Raw genomic sequence first — 23,202 nt, forward strand, 5'->3', positions numbered from 1 at the left:
CATGAATGCAAAATGCAAATATGTGATAATAAAGCCAAGAAGTAGGCTATTTGGCAGTCTATATGAGCCCATTATACATAATATATAATGCACAATATCTCAACTCATTTTATTGTAACTTGATATTTCTGTTGACACATACAATGTGATACTGAAATTTTAACCAGGTGATTAATCTGAAATCAAACAGGCCTTCGATAATAGTGAAGTTTTGAGGCATTAAATTGTAGAAACATCTGCTTTTTGGATTTAAAAAGATGTAGGCTTAACAAGTAGTGCCAAAGAGAGGTTGAAAATCAGAGTTTATTGTCTATAGTTGATAGAAATGATGCACAATGACAAATACTATTTCTTCTGAATATAAACATGTTATTACATTACACTACCCTCAGTGATGATGTCTGTTTTAAAGAACAATGGTAATGACAGTCATAATGGTAAATACATTCCCTCAGATTGCTTTGGGAAACTCTCTAGCTACATTTTATCATATAATGCATCTATGTTACAGTATATTAATCAGGATATTATAAATAATATTGCTTTTTAGTTGGTAAAACAGTTTCCATTTTTTGAAAAAGGCATGTTGAAATATTTGTAGCTGTCATTCTAAGCCTGTTCTAATACTGACAATTAAGAGTTTCTTCTTTTCTCTTTACTTGTGCCCTTTTCTGAGGAATCCGCAGGGATAAATGTACAGTATATAAATACAGCGTTGTTGGCAATGTCCTCATACAGAAATTCACAGACACACGTAACACACAACTCTGTATGAAGAATTAAAAATGGCCCTGGAGAAAATGTTTATATGATCATGAATGTTCATGGGTTACGAGACCCTCCTCCTGGAATTGACACGTCCGATACTGGTGATGCTACTTTTGCGGGACAGAACCGGTGTTGGGGAGGTGGGCGACGTCTCATTGGGGCAGCCGTGTTGGAGAAGAATCTCAGCACACTCTTTGCTGCCGGCTTGGCGTGCCAACGTCAGTGCGGTTCTACCTTGAGGATCCTTTGACTTCACATCACTGCCGTACTGTTGGACAAAATCAAAATCCATTAGAAATGAGCAAACGATGCAATACCATAGTCCAACAGTTGAAGGAATGATTCACCCAAAAGGAAAAATTCCTAAAATTAAAAGTTAAAAAATTTAAATATGTGTCCCCTACCCATAATATAGATTTATAATCTAGTGAAAAAGTCGTCTCAGAACAAATCAAGTACTGTTTAGACGTGAACACAGTCTAAAGACTTTTTCACTGGAGGAAACATTAGTATTTTAGTGAGAATCAATGGTTTAAGGTTAAAAAGACTTAATAATGGATTTGTTTCTTTAAAACATATAGATTTTCACTTCACAAGATATAAATTGATAAACTGGAGTTATTTGATTCCTTGTGTATTATTTTATCAGCTGTTTGGACTCTCATTCTGACGGCACCCATTCACTGCAGAGGATCTGTTGGTGAGCAAGTGATGTACACTCTAAATTTCTTCAGATGTGTTCCTTGATCTGAAACAAACTCTTGGATTTTGGGTGAAGTATTCCTTTAACTCAAAGAAACTGGCTCAATAACTCACCCAGACCAGCAGCTGTGTCATGACCACATCGCCCAGCTGGCAGGCCGCATGTAACGCGCTGTGATGCTGCTGCGCTGCTCCTTCAGGTGGGATGTTGATCACTTCCTTTGTGCTGTGCGCAAGGAGCAGCAGAAGTGCGGGAAGGTCTCTGTCAATTACAGCTTTAAGCAACCAAGATGACATTGTGTCCTCTGAACAATGAGCGGGCAAGGGTGACACGAATGCCCGCTGTTCATATTTGGCACGGATCCACGACTCTCTCTGCTCTCTGAGACAAACACAAAGCAAAGGCCAAATTATTATCATAGTGGCTAACTGCATTAGTCATTATCGCTTTACATTGTGTAATGATGAAGACTGAAACACTGTAACCTTTTTTATGTTCTCAGTTGATACTTCAAAAAAAAATATATTCTTAGTACCTTTGTCTTTTTTTTATCCGTAAAATATCTTAACAGATTTAAAAATAAATTATGCATTTAGAAGCAAATTTAGTATTAAGACTTATAAGTGAATATAAATGTAATATATAACTGAATATAAGCGTTACGTCTTTTTTAGGAAATTTGTTCACTTGCTTTAAGTGTTAAGCAAAATGTTTTTTAATTAATTAATTAATTTAATTTAATTAATTTTAATTTAATTTAGTGCAGTACACTATTGTTAAAAAGTTTGGGGTCAATATGACATATCTTTTTAAAATAAATTAATACTTTTATTCAACAAGGACACATTAAAGGTACAGGTTGTAGGACCTGCCACTAGAGGGCACACTATCAAAACAATAACAATCGCGTGGTTTGATGACGCTAAGAAGAAGCGTGGAATGATGGGATCTGTTGCCTTCTACCCAATCAAATCAGATGGAAAAATATATCATGGATTTAACGCGAGTTCAACGATTTGCACGAGTAGATTACATACAAAGTCAATGCAAAGACGCGATCAGACTATGGATCAGACGCAATCCCCCGTGTTTGGCGTGTATGCCCCATAATACTAATCTTATTGATCGTTATAATAGCATACGTTTTCTGTAAAGATACGAATCAAAACAACTCACATGTCAAGTAAAACACAAGCGAGATCAGCATCTCTTTCTAGTTGAAGTTTGTCGCAAAGTTACTTCCGCATTTGTCCACGACACTGTTGTCATGTGGTTTCTACATCAGTAAAGGCAGTAACAAAGGGTAACTAACGTCATTACATAGATTCATATCCATGCTACATACTCCGATACAGTAGGTGGTGGTATGCACCTGATAAGCCATGGTTGCAATCTGCCATAAAACTAAGAAGAAGAAGAAGAACTAACGTCATTGACAGGCGACTTTCCTGCCTCGTGTCACTGTTTAGAATGATTACATGATTTACAAGTAGTTGAAAACATTCGAGATATTGTTAGTAATCAGCTGGACAAAATATTTAACAATAGCCTAGTGGTTTTTGGATATTTTACTGCAAATATCTTACAAATTGTACCTTTATATTGATCAAAAGTGACGGTAAAGACATTATAATATTACAAAAGATTTCTAATGCTGTCTCTATTCAGCTTTCCTGAAGGGGGAAAAAAGTATCATGGTTGCCACAAAATATGAAGCAGAACAACTCTTTTCAACCTTTATAATAATCAGAAATGTTTTTTGAGCAGCAAATCAGCATATTAAAATGATTTTTGAAGAATCATGTGGCAATGAAGACCGGAGTAATGATGTGGAAAATTCATCTTTACCATATCAGGATTAAATTACATTTTAAAATATATTACAAAAGATATGAGTTATTTTAAATTGTACTTATATTTCAATGTATTACTGTTTTTACTGTATTTTTGATCAAATAAATGCAGACTTGGTGAGCATAAGATATCAAATTTCAAAAACATAATAAAAAAACTTACCAGCCCTAAACTACTGAATAGTACTAAATATGTTTATGTACTTTACTTTAACAGGCACCTCGTTGCTCACCTTGTTGCCTCAGGTGTCAACTTTTGGCATCCTTGAGTGCAGGTTTCCCAAATGCTGTTGGCCGTATGGTTGCCTATAGCCGCAAGCACTTTTGTGAGTTCACTGGGCCAGTCGTCCAGGTCTAGCGATCGCACACGGGACAAGTGTGTCCCCAGGTTCCGGTGGATTCCCGAACACTCGATGCAGATTAAAGCCCCAAGATTAAGACTCGCCCATGTTGGATCTAACAGGAGACCATAATGTTTTCATATACTGAACAGTGACAGAGATCTCAACAAATAGTACTCTTTGCTGTTTAGATTTTCATCACAAGGCATTATTTCAGGACAGCACTTACTTGGTGCTCCACAGTCCACACAGAGGTCGTTCCCTTTGGCATTTCGAATGGCCTGCAGGGCAACAGCTTCACTTTGGCTGTTCCTTCGAGCCTGAGAGTTGAAAATTAAGTCTATTATTTAGTAATATTGCAGGGCAAACTGTTCATATGTATAGTATATTGCCGCCTAATATGATTTATGTATTTAGGATGAATAAGCATCCTTTTTGGTATGGAAATAAGCAAATGAACCAATTATTGCCCTTTTATTTTAGTAATAAAAAATGGTTAAAGGAATAGTTAACTCAAAAAATGCAAAAATGCTGAAAATTTACTCCAGTTTAGGCAATCCAAGATGTAGATGAGTTTGTTTCCTCTTTAGAAGAGATTTGGAGAAATTTAGCATTGCATAACTTGTTCACCAGTGGATTCTCTGTAGTGAATGGGTGCCATCAAAACACGTCCAGACATGATCCAGTCCATCAATGAATGTATTTTGAAGCGAAAAGCTGTGTGTTTGTAAGAAGCTAAAATTTTTCTCAAGTGAAAAAGACGTTTTGTCTGAATCAGGAGAGAAATGTGTACAGATCAAAGACTGTTTACAAGTGAAAACAGTCCAAACAAATATGTTGGTGGATTTTGATGTGAGGGGACAACAGGACATGGACTTTTTCACTGGAGGAAGCATCAATATAGATGATGGGCTGGAGTTGAGTGGATTACATGTAACAGATTGTGATGTTTTTATCAGCTCTTTGGACTCTCATTCTGACGCCACCCATTCACTGCAGAGGATCCATTGGTGAACAAGTGATGTGAAATCTGTTCCAATAAAGAAACAAACTAATCTACATCTTGAATGACCTGAGGGTGAGGACATTTTCAGCAAATTTTCATTTTAGAGTGAACTAGCCCTTTAAAGATGTACAGACCACAGAAAATTGAATGGACCTTTTCAATGGATATTGCACATACGTGTAAAAGTGTTCTTGAAAGCTTATAAAGGTTTGTGCTGTAAATGTTTGAAAGATATTTCTGATACTGTCAGGCTGATAGAGTTTGGATTAATTTTTTATTGCCCTCTTTACCTTGTTTCTGCTCTCACAGCTCTGTAGACTTGCAAGGATCTGGCTTTCGATGGCCTGAACCCAGGCGTCCCTGTCCTCTTGACTTTGGGCTTCAAAATGCCAGCTCTGTCCTGTGCTCGATATGATGATGAAGTCTGAGCTCTCCTCTTCTGTTTGGGCGAGAGCAACAGTTATTTACACGAGAGGAAGGGATCAATAAAAACACCCATCGTGTCCTCAGTCTAATGTATCGTCTCAGTATAATTATGTGTTTGAGAGAGACAGGAACACACAGAAACACTCAGACCCATTTGATGTAATCTAATGATGTGACAAGAGATGGATATGGACACATACTGCAGAAAAGACAGCCAGACAGAGTCAGTTCAGCCACTCATTTCAAACATTCAGGTTACCTGTTTTGTTAATGTTTCTCAAGCTTCCAAAGCTTTTTAATTTCCACATTTTGCGCTTGGCTTGCGTTGCAAGAAATTAGTCCAGGGCAGCAGAGGATAAGAGGATAGAAAGAAATAAAAGACAGAGGAAAAGAAAGAAGTAAAAGAGATTGTACAAGGACCTTAGAGAAAGCAATTAATCAGGTCCACATTAGAAAAGAGAGGAAAGCAAATTCACCTCAACTCTTCACCATAATACTAATAAAGATTGCTTAATCAGTGAAACTGGATCACTGTGGAGTCTGGTAATCTTTCATAAATCTGATCTCTTACCCTCGGCCTGCCCAGCCGCTGCGTCTCCTTTCAAGTTAATACTTCGGTTTCGTTTTTTCTTCTTCCTGTCAGTCATTGGAGAAGATGGGAGGGGGTCTTTTCCTAAAGGAGGACTTGTAGCCCCTTCAATACTCAAGTCTATTAAGATAACACACACACACACACACACACACAAAAAGAGGTCAGAAATTTCTAAACATTTCCTGCACCAGATTTCTTACCATTCTGATGATAAATACACTCTTAAAATACAATTAGGCCTACATTTGTATTAATTACATTGAGTATATTTAATTATCTTACAAAAACATTAATATAATAGCATTTTATATATATATATATATATATATATATATATATATATATATATATATATATATATATATATATATATATATATATATATATATATATAATTATTATTATATAGTAATAAATATTAATTTACAGTATCAAACACACACATTAACACTAAATGAAACTAATAAAACTAAAACTGTTAGTCATGCATTTAATTAAATATATATATAAATATATAAATATATATATAAATATATAAAAACTAGAATGTCAAAATGAATTGAAATGCATTTGAATCAACAACTAAAATGAATCAGTAGCAACACAGCTGCTTGTTGGAAAATAGTGCTGAACTACTGTCATTGTCAGATTAGTAGTATTTCTAATTAGTTATTCTCCAACACTGTTCTAGAAAAGAACGAGTGGAAGGTGTAAACAAATAATTCACATACCCACACTGAAGCCTTTATTAGACACAGAGGACGGGCAACGTTTCACCTTTTGATCGTTATGAAATGACAAACCAGTTCTGGATGCCTCTTCTACAGTCAGAAGATTTGCTGGAAAAAGAAATAAATAAAAAAATCATGGCAGTGTGAAATCTTTCAAATTATTTTGTTTGTGATCATGTACATTTGAAAGAAAATGGGTCACTTTAACGTATAAAAGGGGTTTTAATTTACATGTAGCGCCACCTTCAGATGACTGCTTGTCTTTACTAAGACCGTTTACACCGGGCACAGGAGTGAGAGTAGGGCCAGGGGATGGTCCACCAGGAGTCGCAGCACGATGAAGACGCTTTCCTGGCACCTTCACTGTTACTCGCAATAAGTCCATCTCTTTACCTTGAGCATTCTGCAGAAACTCCTGCAATCACAAAAATACATCTATAACATACTATAGTATGATCTATTCTTACATTGAAGTACCGTTGATTTCTCAGTAATAATAAAAATAAATAAATTAAATTAATTAAAAAGTCCAACAAACAAACATATATCTTTTTTTGGCATTGGATCTTAACCATTCCAAACAAATGATAAATCTGCACCCAACATGTAATTATAACATTGGAATTCCAGGGGCGTAGATTACCCCCCCCCCCCACACACACACACTTTTAATATCACGGAAATTCGTACCCCGCACTGTGTCGGGCAAGTGTGTTCACATAGAGGTTTTCAAGAGCTGGTGTGAATAAATATAGATTTAAACTCAAAGAGACAGGATAGTCTGCGCATGACCTGATGTTTTTTTCGGACCGAGAAGGCGAAATGAACATCATAGAGCGCTAAACACTCCTGCAGTGTGTGTTTCATTCATGCTCGAAGCCGGAGGGCGCTCTCGCGCAGAAAGTCATATCAGGAACTCCTAATATGGGCAACAGCGTCCAGCTACCGCTGTATTAAAACAGTTGTTTTCGGTTTTGTTTTTCTCAAGTCCAAAAAAATCTCCAGCAGGTGATAAATAAAGTGAACAATGCAGTGCTAATTGACATAGCATTTATTACAGTATAGAAACTATTCTGCCTTATTATGTGATAAAAAGTGTTTGTAGTATATAAACAAATCATTATTATTTGTAATTGTCCAGCAGTCATAGATTTCTAAGCCAAAAAACAAACAAACAATCAAAAAGCTAGAAATTAGAGAAAAATTTGTTGCGTTTAGTATCCACTACCAGTCAAAAGTTTTTGAACAGTAAGCTTGTTAATGTTTTTTTAAATTCTCTTCTGTTCACCAAGCCTGCATTTATTTGATCCAAGTACTGCAAATCAGTGAAATTTTGAAATATATTTACTAGCCTATTTAAAATAGCTGTTTTCTATTTGAATATATTTAAACATGTTATTTATTCAGATTTCAAAACTGATTTATTTTGCATCATAACTCCAGTCACACGATCCTTCAGAAATAATTCTGATTTACTGATTTGTTGCTAAAAAAAAAGAAAAAAAATATTATTATGATAATGTTGAAAACAGCTGAGTAGATTTTTTTCAGGTTTCTTTGAAGAATAAACAGTTCAGAAGAGCAGCATTTATCTGAAATAGAAATCTCTTGTAAAATGATGTCTTTATCATCACTTTTGATTAATTTAAAGAATCCTTGATAAATAAAAGTATTAATTTCTATAATTTATTTAACAAAAAAAAATATATACAGTATACTAAGCTTTTGAATGATATGGTGTATAATGTTGCGAAAGCTTTTTATTTCACATGAATGCAGATCTGTGGATCCTTCTATTCATCAAAGAATGCTGAAAAAAATGTTCTCATCTATTTTAAATATTGATAATCAGCAAATCCGCATATTAAGAATGATTTCTGATTAATGTGACACTGAAGACTGGAGGAATGATGCTGAAAATTCACCTTTGATCACATGAATACATTACATTTAAAATATACTAAGATAGAAAACAGTTATTTTAAATAGTATACATATTTAACAATATTACTGCTTTTGCTGTACTTTGGATCAAATAAATGTAGGCTTGGTGAGCAGAAGAGACTTCTTTCAAAACATTAAATATCTTACTGTTAAAAAACTTTTGACTATTAGGCTATATAGATTACAGAAATGTTATATCGTAATGAAATTACACACACACACACACGCATGTGTATATATATATATATATATATATATATATATATGTGTGTGTGTGTGTGTGTGTGTGTGTGTGTGTGTGATTTCTGTCCCCCTCACTTCTGAAAAGATGGCTACGCCCCTGTATGGAATTATATACATGACATTATTATATTATAGAATTATATAATAGAATGCAATAATATAATAATAAATTATAAATTATTATATTAACAATACATTATCTAAATATATTACATATTATCAAATACTTAACAATATAACATTTTAGATTAAATCAGTATACACGATACTATATTAATGGTTTAATATGATTATATTGGGTAGCTTCTAAAACCGAAACTAAAACTACAGCCATAAAAAAAATGTTACTTGAAATAAAAGTTTGCTTGAATAAAATACAAAAACCTCAGATGTTGTTGAGCTTCTTGCCAAATTAATTATTCCCAAGCAAATAAAAATACATAAAAACTATATAGACATATATAAATGCTATTTAATTTACAATACATGCAACAAACAAAGCTAAAAACACTGAGCATTTATTTCGGAACAAAAACTGCACAAGGTAAACTTCTGCAAAACACAAAATGTAATGATAAAAACAAAAGGGTACAAGAACATTTTTGATTCTCTGCTGAAAACAGTGCATGCTGCAAAAGTGCGTTACTCACATTTATATTTGAATGATATGTAAGCATGCCATTGTTTGACAGTGTTGCATACTTCTTCTTCCACTCCTTGTTTAAAGAGCGTTCACTGCGTTTCCACAAAGTCCCCTAACAAAGAAAAAATAAACAATTTATTTAATTATTCATTTCATTGTTAGAATGCAATGAGATTCAGATATTTTTAAGTATCTTCTACATGTCCAAATACTTTCCGGGGCCACTGCATTTCACAGAAGTCTCACGTCATATCTTCCAAGTCATTGCTGAAATCTTACACGTACCTGTTTAATAGGAACTGATCGACTACTCATGTCACTTCTGCTATCAGAAGCTCTTTTTTCAGAGTCACTCCCACGACGGTTCTAAAAAAACAGACACAATAAATAAAAGTAAAGATAAGTGGAAACTGAAACACATGAAGGAAGGAAACAGATGTGACTCATGAGATGAGGTGAGTTTTAGAGTGACAACGAGAGTTCACAAACACAAACTATTACTAAAGATACAGTCATGCTTCTGAAGTATGTAATTTCTGAACCATCAAGAACTTGGCCACACAATGGCTGTTTTCAAACAGGTTTCCCAGTCTGCCATTGGTTAAATTAGGATAGAATAAATAATTTTAACATAAAAAATTACCTTACATCAAATCACCTTTGATGTATCATTCAAATATAAATCCAGTTTTATTTTAAAATATGAATGATATCAAACATTCCACGCACAGTTTGACTGGTGTCGCACATAATTTAACTGGCAAGATTTGACACTCTTTGTATTGAGCTCAAAGAACTAACCGTAAATAAAGATGTCCGTCGTCGGGGTGGATTTCTTTGCGAGCCCCCATCTCCACTTGCCCCACCCCGTATGTCTTTGTGACTTATCACAGGGGTGGATGGCAAAGAGGAGGGGTAATCACTACTCTGACCCCCATTACTGGCCTAAGAGAGGATGATGGGATGGTGAGAAGAAGGAGACAGATGTTGGAGTGGTGAATGGTGCAGACAGATTGATGGAGACAAAAACTTTTCACAATCACTCAAAACAGTCAAATACTCAATAACGAGTGTAAAACGTGCAATGTATTGATCTGAAAATGAAAAATATAATGATAAAGGGGTCAGTCTCACAAAGAAATGTCTGGGTCATTTTACAAAACAAAACAAAAATAATTACACATGTTAATTGTATTGTATAAAGAAAAAAAAGTTATGTTTAATATATAAAGTTATATAAAGATTCATAAGAAAAAGTTTTTTAAAGTGTTTTTCATTGTTCTCATGGCAATTTCCTCAGCAATTTCACAATATTGTAATGAAAAAAAAGAATTTTTAAGTACAAGTAAAAATTATAAATATTTACAGATGTATCTCACAAAAGTACTTTGTTACATTTACATTTTTTTTTTTTTTTTTACAGTAATCTAAATTAGATTTTTATTTCACCGAACTTAGAACTGGAAAAGGGAGAAAATGGCCCAGACATTTCTTGACAGCTTTAATGAGATTCACCCATGCATCAGACAGACTCATGAGCCCTGAGATACCTGTCCGGGCCCTGACACTGGAGTCGAGGCCCCTGAGTGACTCGGGGAGTTTGGGAGAGATTTACAGGAGGCCAGAAGGGCGGCTTGCTTCTTGGCAGCAACAATCTTGTGAGTCACTAAGTGGGAAACGAGATTGTCCGATCAACACTTGCATTTGGTTTTAAAGTAACATGGCTTTTTAGCCCCTATTTTGAGATGAAACTCACTTTCATTAAATACTCTGTCCACATTAAGTCCATATGTGGCACAGGTCTCAAAATAAGTGCAGCGACGCACATCTATACACAGCTGCTGAACTCTCTTGTCTTCAATCACACGGGCGTTAGTGCTACTAATCTTATCTGCAGGAAGAAAAACAGACATCGATTTTGAACTTAATATCGTTTTGCTCAATAAAACTTCACTGAAGCCAAGACAAGTATAGCTCTTACCTTGTGTTCCAACTGCTATAACTGGGATTTCTGCTATGTTACGATGGGCGCTTAGCTCACTGTAGTTCTTGTACACATCCTGGAAACTTGCTTCATTTTCCAGACTAAAAACTAGGATGACGCCATCAAGCCAGTTGCATATCTACAATCACAAATTTAGAAATGAAAAACAGCGAAAAACTGAAACATTTACAGAAATAGTTCACCCAAAAATGAAAAATTGCTTAAAATTAATCACCCTCAGATTTGGATCAGGCTTGGAGAAATTGCAGTTATTATGGATTATGGACTCATTTTATGACTAAAATTTAAGGTTTAAAATTAAAATGTTTTAATTATGGATTTTTTTCTTAGAAACACATAGCATTTTGCTTCACAAGATATTAATTGATGAACTGAAGTGGTGTGGATTACTTGTGGATTATTGTGATGTTTTTATCAGCTGTTTGAACTCTCATTCTGACGGCACCCATTCACTGCAGAGAATCCATTGCTGAGCAAGTAATGTAATGCTAAATTTCTTCAAATCTGTTCTGACGAAGAAACAGAATCATCTACATCTTGGTTGGTTTGAGAGTGAGTATATTTTCAACAAATATTCATTTTTGGTGAACTATTCCTTTAAAGCAGAATGCACTACTGTTCAGGGTCAAGGTTTGGGGTCAAGGTTAGGGAGAATGTATTAAATTGTTCAAACTTGACTGTAAATACCTTTATAATTTTAAAAAAGATATCAATTTCAAATAATTCCTTTCTTTTCATTGACTGAGAAATCCAAATTCCCTTGATCTTTTGACATATAAGAGGTCATTGAACTATAATACACCTGTAAGTTTCATAACTCAAAACTTTCTAGTTAGTCCAATGGTAGGTTGTGGAATGTGCCACTTTATGATGTAATAGTGTAGCTAAACCCCGCCTCCACAGAATAAGATCAACGCCTGCTTCTACATCACTGCCTGTTTAGACCCGCCCACCGATTTGCACATGTCATGTGTAAATAACGCTACACCTATTCAAACATAGCTTTCAGATGAGGGGGTCAAAACAGGACAGAAAATAGCATATTTACTTCTAAATTGTGATGCAGTGTGATGTAAAAATCTTGATAACATTATAGTGGTCATCAGAGAACAGTATAAAATAATAAAAAGCTGTTTAAAAAAAAACTGTTTTCAACATTTATAATAATAAATGTTTCTTGAGCAGCAAATCAGCATATTAGAATGATTTCTGAAGGATCAAGTGACACTGAAGACTGGAGTAGGCCTAATGATTCTGAAAATTCAGCTTTGCATCACAGGAATAAACTACATTTTAAAATGCATTCAAATAAAAACAGTAATTTTAAAATGTAATTGTATTCCACAATTTTACTATATTTTTGGTAAAGCTGACTTCTTTCAAAATGATGTGAAAAACATACTGGGCCCTATCTTGCACCCAGCGCAATTGACTTTGTACACCGACGCATGTGTCATTCCTATTTTGCACCCGGGCAAAGCGCGCTTTTCCCTCCACAGAAGCACGTCGCTAAACTAGGGAATGAACTTGGGCTCCCTGGGCGGTTCAGCGCAAAAAAGGAGGCGTGTTCCGGCGCAAACGTTCCTTCATGCTATTTTGCAGGTTTAGAAAACAATTGCGCCACTAACCAGGAAAAAATAGTTTAAAGTCAGTGGCGCGTTGCGCATGTTATTCATATGCTATTTTAAGGGCGCATGCTTGGCCATAATCAATGTAGCGTGTGCACAACGCGCACGATTCTCTCATCTACACAGAAGCAGCAGTTATCATTTTTGCAAATCATACATTATTACAGATAGATAGATAGATAGATAGATAGATAGATAGATAGATAGATAGATAGATAGATAGATAGACAATTTATTATAAAAGCATACATCTAGCTTACACATTTACCCAAATTATAATACGCCTTTTTAACCGAAGTTATTTTGGGTGGGCTTCTCCATCCCCAACGTCCCTGACGAGAGCGTTGCTCTCCTTGGCTGTGAACCGCTCCTGGCGCGCGTCTGGCAAATTCGCCGTTATAATAGGAATCCGCTTTAGAACAAGCGCGCCTGCTCTTAAAGGGAATGTGAGATGATGCTCTGATTGGTTTATTTCACGTAACGCCCAAACCACACCTATGAATAATGAAGCTACTTCAGACCAACCCATTTTAGATTTGCGCCTGGCGCAAGAGCCGTTTATCCCGCCGGGAAAATAGCAACAGCGCCGAGACCCGCCCACAAAATTACTTGCGCTTTGCGCTGACACTTGCGTTTCAGATCGTTAAAATAGGGCCCACTGACTCTAAACTTTTGAATGGTAGTAGGCCTACACATAAACAAAAAATAAAATAAAAATTTGTGAATTTTCATCTTTTGGGCACTATAAGACCCCAAAAGACACTTTTTGCTACGCAAGCTAAATTTCATGCATTGTCCAAAATATGTCAGAAGCAATTCATAACACAACATAATGCAGAATTCTTAATCTTTGCTATATAATGCTATAACGTAATTGCAAAAATTCTTCTTGAGATTATAGTTAAACACTTCTGATTTAATGGCCCAGACAACTTACTGACAGTTTGTTACTGACACTCAAATTTTTGTATTAAAAAAAGAGGAAGATGCACACTTTGGCCAAAAAATTTCTGTCTTACACACAGTATGTTTCTGTCTCAAGTGTACTTAGCAGAAATAAACACACCTGTGCACTTGGTGGGCCAGATTCCTCTCGGATCAGCAATAAATGACTCTGTCCCTCCACCAACACCTCTTTTTTATATCTTCCCCCTTCCAGAGAAGAAAAAGAGGACAAAAGCAAAAGATAAGTTAACAATAATACCCATAAACAGTTAAAATGTCAGTCTTCATAGAAGAGATGAGAAAGAACATAGTTCTCACCCTCATGCGACTCAAGTGGAAGATAACTTCCTGTGATGAATCTGTTTACTAGAGCAGATTTTCCACTGCGAAGGCTACCCAAAACCCCCTGTATGCAGCAGAAAGATAATATTTGACTCCAAAAAAACAGATCTCATCTGAAACTCCTGAGGACACATTTGAGACTATAGGGTCTTAAGCTTAAGCAGGATTTAAGCAAAAGTCTCCATCCTCTTTTAATTTTGTTGGTGTTTAGAAGAAACCTTTTGGATTTTAAAGAGATCTCATGTGTGATTTTTCTTTCCTATTGGCAAAGATGTATCCTTTTTCAACAGTATGACAAAAGTTACAAATAAATATTTTTAGCACACTAAACCAACTGAAATATTGTTTTCATAGATGTATGACTAAAATAATGTAAAATGGTTGTTTACCTGCTTTAGGTATATATATATATATATATAAAAAAGTGTTTAAGTTTTCTCACCAATCGCAGTTCTGGAATAGCACGTGTTAGGGTCCATTCCTGGCTATTGGCACATGATGCTGAAAAATGAAAAGTCAACATTAAGTCATAACTTAACATCAATGAAGAAAATATGTGTGCAAAACACCTCACCCTCATGCTATGACACTGTAGGGCATTTGAGTAGCTTTTAACGTGTCACTATGTGTCACTATGTGTTGCTATGCAATTGCTATTGTGTTTTCTGAAGTAAAACGTATTGAATATTATACAAAAGGTTGTATATTCTACATTTAAAAAGGTGACCCCATCTGACTAAAGTGGTGGGATTAGTTTTATGTACAGTCACCAAACTAGTAAATATAGTGTTCTTCATGAAGCTGGACAACTTTCTATATCATAGTAATTAGCTCCGGCCAACAGGAACTAAGCTATTTTAGATTGAATGTGGATTTTTTTTTTTTTTTTTATATTTAAAAAACTCATATGATCACCAAACTTGGTCAATGTAACACCAAGACATTGAAGATTCTGAATTACAAACAGATTTTTGATATCTCGAAAAGTGTTGCCATGGCATGGGATTAAATTAATGACAAAAATACAAATCAGAAAGAGTCACATATCTTCTAAGTGCAATGTCTAATTTAGATCAAACTGGGGTTCTATATTTTGTAATATTCTAGTCTGTATTGCTACATGGCAAGTATAATATGAATAAAACTGCAAAAGAAAAATAGATGAATGAATCATATAACCATATGGAATGGGATATGTGTTGATTTATGAATATTCCAGTCTCGGTAGGTCAGCTACTGTATTTCCTGTTTTCCAAAAAAGATCTTTCATATTGATCTATGGATTAAATCCCCTTGTTCTGACCCTTGATGTCTGTGACGTGAAACTTCAGATGACTCACTTACAGGAAGAGTTTGACATGATTTTATGACTGTGCAATGATCACAACACTCACAGTGCAGCAGAATTTATGTCATTATCACTTCCCTTGACGTCAAGCCATGTAATTTTTCGTGACTATCAAATTCAGTCCAGGCCTAAGGAAGCTTTCTTACCATTTAATCACAGATCAGGCATTGCCCAGCCCTTCTGTTGCACATTTCTATGCTGCATCGAAGTGCAGTTTGATTGAACTGTATAGCCTCAGATGATGGTTCATCTGGAGGTGTTATAAATCGCTGATAATTCACAGGGCGTGAAGGACTGCAGGTGTATCAGTGCAGCAGTGAGCATGGAGCTCCCACACCCCTCTCTGCTTTATATTGGAAGTCTTAGCACACACTCACTATTGTTCACCAGAGGTTCAGATCCGGCACACAGTGATAGACGAGCACATCACCTCATTTTTTTGTGTGCCTGCCCAGCTGTGTCACCCTATGGGGGCATCAAGCAGCGGATGAGATGCTTTTGTTAAGGGGGGGTGCTTCATTGCGATACACCCTTGTGACCAGCGTGAACTGATTAAAGCAGCTCACGACACACAGATGCAAGAGTTCACAGCTTTGATCGGCATACCATCTGAATTGGCACTAGTGTTGTTTGCAGTTTCCTTGCTCACGCTCCACCGACAACGCAGCGGAAGAGGTTAAACCCCCTCCGAATTCAGCGCAAATCTATGAGGTCATTGTATGGCAGGGCACATCAGGAGTCGAGCCAGTGCAGTTAGACAGTGCGATCCTTATGTGCCATATACAACAGCCACCCCTTCCATCTAAACGGACGCTCTATGTGTTAAATTCTAAAGCTGGCCTCTCTTGTTGTCAAAAGGATCCCTCATCACATACCCTCACTCCCATTCATTTCATCTGTGGCTCACTCCCTGGCATAACACAGCCACACAACAGGCAACTCGCTCAGCCCTCCCTGTTGCCATGACAACCCCACCTCCAGCCACTGCCTCTGTTCACTCGGAGAACACATACGTAAATATTTTGTGTGCGCATGCGTTGTGTGTACAGACACATCAGACCTTTTGCTCATAGCATATAGACCACACACACCTATATGGCATTTCACTTGTGCAATTGTATCCTACCAAATAAGGAACCTAATTATCAAATCTATATTGTTGAGAAACGTAGACGTTGTTTGAAAAGAATCCTTTGTACAACAAGCTCTGTATATAAATTAGTTGAAGGCATCTCTGCAACATTACAGCAGATCATTAGAAGGAAAACCGACTTACTTTGCTTGGGTGGATTTTAAATGCCTGTGGATACAATTACTGTCTTCGTCTTTGAGTTGTTTCTCCACTACAAAAACCAATGCTTCACTTCCAGTTTAGAGTGCTAAAACGCATGGCTGGATATGGTTTGAAATTAAGAGGCTGGTGATGAAAGGATTGAAGCTTCCATGAAAGAATGAGATCAGAATACAGGAAGTGGGTGGAACATCAAAGATGGGATTAGGATGTTAGGCAAAATTATGCTGCCTGTGGCATGGGTATTATCAAATTTGTTTACCATTCCAATTTTTCCAGTTCAGAAACTGAAACAGTAGGGGGTGGTTATAAAGAAAAGGCTAGGATGCTTTCAGCGTCTTAAATATATATCCCAAGGCATTAGAATTCCTCAAATGTTTGTACAGACTTCCATATGTCAGTTTTCTTAATTAATGCCAACTAAAACAACAAGCTAAGAACACTAAATCATTTAAATAAATAATAAAAACTTTAATCAGTCCTTAAGTCATTACAAACCTGTATGACTTTATTTCTACTGTGTAATAAAAAAGATGTTTTTAAAAAGTTTTTTTTTTCCTTCAGACAATAAAAATAAATCCAATATTGTTTTGGACCCTGCTGACTTTCACTACATGGATAAAAACACGTACCCTGTTTCACAGGTTTAGAATGACACATTTTTGGGGTGAAAAATCCCTTCAATGTAAATATAGCATTTATAATAATGGATTGCAGATGTTCATACACAAGGAAGCCCTCATTTACAAAATGTGCAAACTACCTGGCATGACCAGGTAAACAATCCTGCTTCTATTTATCTGCTAGTTTCATTTCTATATGGATGAGTAAATCATGTTTTCCTACCTTCCTCTTCACTGGATTCCCTCTGAAAGGTGCTATAGACTGGGGTCACAATGGTTGCACTGGTTGCAACTGGAGTGCTCTTGGTAAAAATGCCACTAATAAATCTAAGCATTTTGCGGTCACGTGCTGAAGCCCCCTGGGACTGAGCTGTTCTAAAGTCTGCTACCATTTGACCACCTTTGCACTTCAGGAGGTCCTCGGACAGACAGTTCAGGTCACTGTTGTCCAGGGTGCGACTCTTTCCTTTGCGTTGAGGCTTGGTAATCAAGGCGACAGGCGTCGGAAGAGATGTAGATCCTGACTTTAATCTCTCTGCTCGAGGGCTTTGGGTTCGCATGGCTATGACGTCCCCTTCAGTGGGCTTCCTTATCCCAAAACCCCCTTTGAGGTCTTCATGGCAATGTTTCACCTCGCTTACAGCCCATGATGCCCGAAAAGATCCAGGAGTCGGGCTGGTTGGGGACTGGATCCTGGTACGACTGTCCTTATGGTCAAGGCTCTTGGAGGAGGCATGGATATTCTCTCTGGACTCTTTAAATTCACGGCCACCTCCATGAGCTTTAAGGAGTGATACAGGCCGCTGGGTTGCACGGACTGGGATGTCACCAAGATGCCTAGCTACATCTCGAGGAAAAGAGGTTTGGGGCATTCCAGTGGATTCTCTAGCTCTTACATTCTCTGTGGTGGGTGATATCATTGATTTTTGTCTATCTCCGGGATGAACACCATCTGCCAATAGTGCCTTATCCTCCCTTGGGCTTTGGAGTATTTCCTGTTCCACTGAGAATTTGACAGATTCACCAGCTTCCAGCTCAACAGCCTCACCCATTTTCTGGTGCTCCTGGCCCTCATTATTGGATCCAGTGAGCTTGAGATGTTTCGCTCCATCTGAATCGTACACTGCTCCCCCCACAGCCAGCCTAGACTTTTCCAACTCATTCTCCTCAGTGGTTTCTACCTTCACCAAGGTGAGGGAGATAAGGTAGGTGGTTTTTGACTGTGAGGTCCCGGATCGGTTCATGTGGTCCAGAATTTCTCAGCAGATCAAGAACAGAAAATAAATTAAAAGAGTCAAATAATCTTCTTCTTTGCTTGTTCAGTGGCTTCTACAGTGGAAAGAAACCAAAGAATTCACAGAAAGAGACAATTCTGGCAAGTATGTCAAAATGAAGTGAAGCGTGACCTTGTTCCCTTGGAGTGGGATAAAATTTAGCTAACGTCCTTTGTGCTCTTTCACACCTTCTTGTTTCTTCGCAGACTTCATTCTCTTCATAACACTGTTCTCTTGTCCTCTTACACCTATTTTAGCGAGTGGAGGAGATGCCGGCAGAATGAAGAGTCAAACTGAGGAATCAGTCTAAATGCCACTTGGATTGGTGGAAATGTTTACAATAAGTCCATAGAGAGAGATCCCAGTGTCCCCATACAGAGTCTATCCATCACGCCTCCAGTGATCAGTGCGTCAAGCCGTCGGGGATGTCAATAAAACAGACATGCAAGACAATCATGCCTCATTCTACAGAGGAAGCTGCATATCACACTAAAGGTTTGGACGAGTCACGCATCATGAACAAGGCTCCCTCAGATCTCTCCAGCTGAAGGTCTTCTTCAAACCCACGCAGAACGGCACCGTGCAGGAATACCCTGCTCTCTCCATCTTCTGCTTCTCTCTCTCTTTCTCTCTCTGCCCTTGTCACCAGCCAGACAGCTCCCAGCCCCTGCTTTCCACAGCCTGCTACCGCCTCCTCTCGCTCTCCCTTCCTCCCTCCCTCTCCCTTCTCCCTCTCTTTTCTCTCGCTCGCTCACACATGCTCTTCTGCTTAAAAAGCAAGAATCAGTGATGTGTTGAGGAATAAAGACAGACTGTAAAGCTTGCGAGGTTCTGACAGGGAAAAAGGGTCATTCGCACAAGTAAACACAAATATGAGTGGTAACATGCAAAGCTAATCACACTGACACATCAATCAAGAAAATTTTGCACACAATCCAGTGCCATATCAGGCGGCAACGTGCCATATATCACAGTCTGAGTCAGTACAGTGATCCAGGAGCCGTCGTGTCCCCCCACCTTTTCTTTCCTAGACACTGAGCTTGCTTGTTACCAAGGTATTCCAAGGCTAAACTCCTCCTCCTTCATGCACTGATTCCATCTAGTGTCTGGCTCCCATTCTCTATCTCCATATCTAACCCTCTGCGCTGTGCACGGACCGTCCTTGTCAAGGTGTGTATGAATGAGTAAGTGATTGTGTGAGGGCATGCAATATTACTGACAAATTTATTGACTGATCTGTTTGTCAAGTGGGCTTGATTAAATACTACATTGAGTAAATACTACACTCAGATTGATTCAATAAACTCAGAAAAAAAGGTACAAATGCTGTCTCTGTTGTGGTACCATTTCACAAGGTACTGATATTTACCATTTAGATCAGTGGTCTCCAAACTCAGCCCTGCAGGGCCAGTGGAGTTTATCACCATCGCTAATTAAACACACCTGAACCAGCTTATTAAGATCTTACTAGGCATACTAGAAAATTCCAGGCAGGTGTGTCGAGGAAAATTGTAGCTGAACTCTTTAGGACACCAGCCCTCAGAGTTTTGACACCCCTGATTTAGGCCCCATCCACACGGAGACGCATTTAGCTTTATACGCATACATTTTGTATCGTATAGGCATTTTGCCTACACAGATCCGGCGTTTTGAGTGAAATCTATATTTTTTTAAACTGGGCTCCAGAGTGGATAAATCTGAAAACGCCGCCCTGGCATTACAGCACCACATACTGGTCTGGCATGTATACTACATGGTATTGTGTCAGTTTTGTGGTTTCATGTGGACGCAGATATTTCTTGAGACAAGGGGGAAAAAAGTTTGCATATGGAAAGCTACTATGTACTATGTACACCTTAGGTACTGATATGCACCCTTTAGGGATAAATAAGGTACAAAGGTGTACCTTTTTAAAGTGACAGGGATGAGAGTAAATTAACATAGCTACATGCTAACATGCAAGACTACTTAGATGTCTGAAAAAAAAAAAAAAAAAAATATATATATATATATATATATATATATATATATATATATTATATAATATATAATATTTTTATTGATTTACTTCTTTATGTATTAGTGGATTAGTCACTATTACTATTGCTCATAGTTAAGGGATTTCAACAAAACTCTTAAAGGGACAATATACCCAAAAGGAACTGAGATGTTTTTCAAAATATCTGATTTTGTGTTCCACAGAAAAACAAAATGCATGAAGATTTGGAATGGCATGAGTAAATTATGAAAGAAATTACCCTAGCAATAAACCACAAGACCTTAGCAACCGCATAGCAACACGCTAGAAACCTCTCAGAATATCTTATTAACCACATAGCAACATCATGGCACAGGCAAACACCACTCACATTTTTCTCAGAAATTTAAAAAGACTTGTTTAATTTTATTGTATGTTATTATCCTACTAAATATTCTCTGAGCTAAAATTTTAACATCTCTGTCTTGGAGATCTCATACTCAGAAATATGTTTTCCCTTAATCGCTGTCACTCTGCCTGTCTCCCACTCTCTTGGCTCCCTGCAGTAAGCAACATTTTAATGTGTCAGTCCTATTCTCAAATCCCTATGCTCAGAAGCCAACAGCAACATTTCCCTTTACTTTTATTTTATTTTCATCAAGCATAATTTGAATCATCTTATGACTATGTGGGCGAAATAAACCATGTTCAAAGAGCATCCACTTGTTTTTTCCTATTTCATCTCATCTGTTCTGCAACTTTGTTTACAGACATCAATAGTGATGCTGGTTAATACAAAAATATAAAATGGGTTAACTGAGGGACTATATGATGGAAACAATATCATATGCAACTAGAATACCTAAGCTACCATCCAGAATATCTTAACGTCATTGAGGCAAGTTTTACACGGGTAAGTACTGAAAATATCTTGTTTTAATTTTGGTTCTGGCTTACAGAAAAATAAGGTCTGATATTATGCTCATAACGTCTTCATATTGAGCTGCAATCTAGAGTGACGGATGCATTAAACACTCGCAAGAGGAAGTGTGAGAAGGAAGTAAATTATAAGGAGCATCAACAAACACTGTATTAAAGATGCATTAGTCAGTGACACCATATGTTGTGACCTGAAAATATGCACACGTCAATGCTCACTCCTAACATGATTTATTGATATTGCATCTTAAAATAACTGAATTTGCCTATGCCTTACTCAATGAATGCCAGATTATTTAAAACCAACAAATTTAATTTGTAATCTTAGGGTAAACAAAAAATAATTGGGTCAGATACGGAGATTAAGAGTAGCAGTATAGACACGTGTTGCCTGAGATGGAGAGGATGTGGCTTTCGTGGGCAGAAAGAGAGCGTCAGACAGGAAATGGACCAGCACTTCATGTTCAAAAGCTTGCCACCATGACGATGTCTCTAAGATGGTGCTAATGTTTCAACCTGGGCTTCTTTAAATTATCATCCATGATTCTGATTCTACATCCAGACTGTAGTAACAGTTCATCATCACAGTCTAATGGAGGAGCATGTGCATTTGGAGACGTCTACTGGATGCATAATTCAATTTTACATGAGTTCAAACATTTATGTTCCTTTTTATCTGTCTGCCTTCCCTAAAATATACATGGGACATTTTTTAATATGATATTATTACAAAGCTCAAGATAAGAAACATAATACTGCAAAGAAACTGAACAATAGAAAACAAACCATGTGAAAAAGCCTAATTTCTTGCAAATGTGCATTTGAACTTACATAAGGAGCTGACAATCGATTGATCTAGATACGAAATACTATCAGAATCTGACTCCAACATAGAGCTCAATTCAAACAGCGTGCTGTTTATGTGCAAGTCAGTCGTAAACATCTCACCTTGCAAAACCATACAGGAATCTATCAGCAAGTGTTCTAGTGGACAAAATAAACAATCTCGTGATATTTACGAGACCTTTCAAAGGAACTAAGGCTCACCTTGAATGCTGTGGAGGAAAACCTTTAGTCCTGTCCTGAGCTGCTGGTCCTCAACCCTCTCCAGCTGTTTGAGAAATTTGTTTATGGTCTTTTGCAAGCTTTCATGTCTTCTCACCTCAGCTCTAATTGCAGTTGAGTGTGTAACTTTATTTGTGCTATTCATATTTAGACCAATGTGACTGCTCAAACTGCATGGAGTTTCTCCTGTAACCCATCAGCATTTCCTGCCCGTTTATTCATCTCAGTGTCACGTACAGAAGCAGAAAGCTGTTCAGATTCTAGGTATGCAGCTCAGAGCAGAAGTAGTTTGGCTTGCATGAATTTCCTCTCTCTTTCTTTCTCTCTGAATTCACTTCCTGATTTTAAAAACTGTCACCATCTCATAGGCTGCTTTCTCGCAAACAGGATTTTGTGGTAAATTCAAGGCAACCGTAAAAAAAAAAACAATAAGACTTTGTTTTCAAACTGCAAATAAGTTTACAAAAAGATATATATATATTGTTTTCAAACTGCAAATAAGTTTACAAAAAGA

At 37.1% G+C, this 23,202-nt stretch overlaps 1 protein-coding gene across 6 annotated transcripts; it reads right to left on the reverse strand.

Annotated features, from left to right (window-relative positions):
* Nucleotides 1-285: 285 nt before the first annotated feature.
* On the reverse strand, nt 286-23,000 carry LOC132129085 (arf-GAP with GTPase, ANK repeat and PH domain-containing protein 1-like). 6 transcript variants are annotated; one of them, XM_059540521.1, is made up of 19 exons: nt 22,671-23,000; nt 14,613-14,671; nt 14,147-14,234; nt 13,950-14,035; nt 11,232-11,373; nt 11,007-11,141; nt 10,801-10,916; nt 10,052-10,195; nt 9,536-9,616; nt 9,258-9,362; nt 6,652-6,835; nt 6,421-6,528; nt 5,669-5,809; nt 5,357-5,416; nt 4,962-5,110; nt 3,895-3,985; nt 3,558-3,780; nt 1,585-1,852; nt 286-1,036 (listed from the first exon to the last, which is right to left on the reverse strand). In XM_059540521.1, exons 1-19 carry the CDS (start codon nt 22,831-22,833, stop codon nt 830-832), a joined length of 2,550 nt encoding a protein of 849 aa, XP_059396504.1. In that variant the 5' UTR covers nt 22,834-23,000; the 3' UTR covers nt 286-829. The 6 variants fall into 6 exon arrangements, with proteins under 6 accessions (XP_059396504.1, XP_059396501.1, XP_059396500.1 ...); XM_059540518.1 differs by lacking the exon at nt 22,671-23,000 and adding an exon at nt 17,656-18,956 and having other exon boundaries at nt 5,669-5,806; XM_059540517.1 differs by lacking the exon at nt 22,671-23,000 and adding an exon at nt 17,656-18,956.
* Nucleotides 23,001-23,202: the final 202 nt, after the last annotated feature.

Source organism: Carassius carassius, chromosome 46, assembly GCF_963082965.1.
Source record: "Carassius carassius chromosome 46, fCarCar2.1, whole genome shotgun sequence".
Lineage (NCBI taxonomy): Eukaryota > Metazoa > Chordata > Actinopteri > Cypriniformes > Cyprinidae > Carassius > Carassius carassius.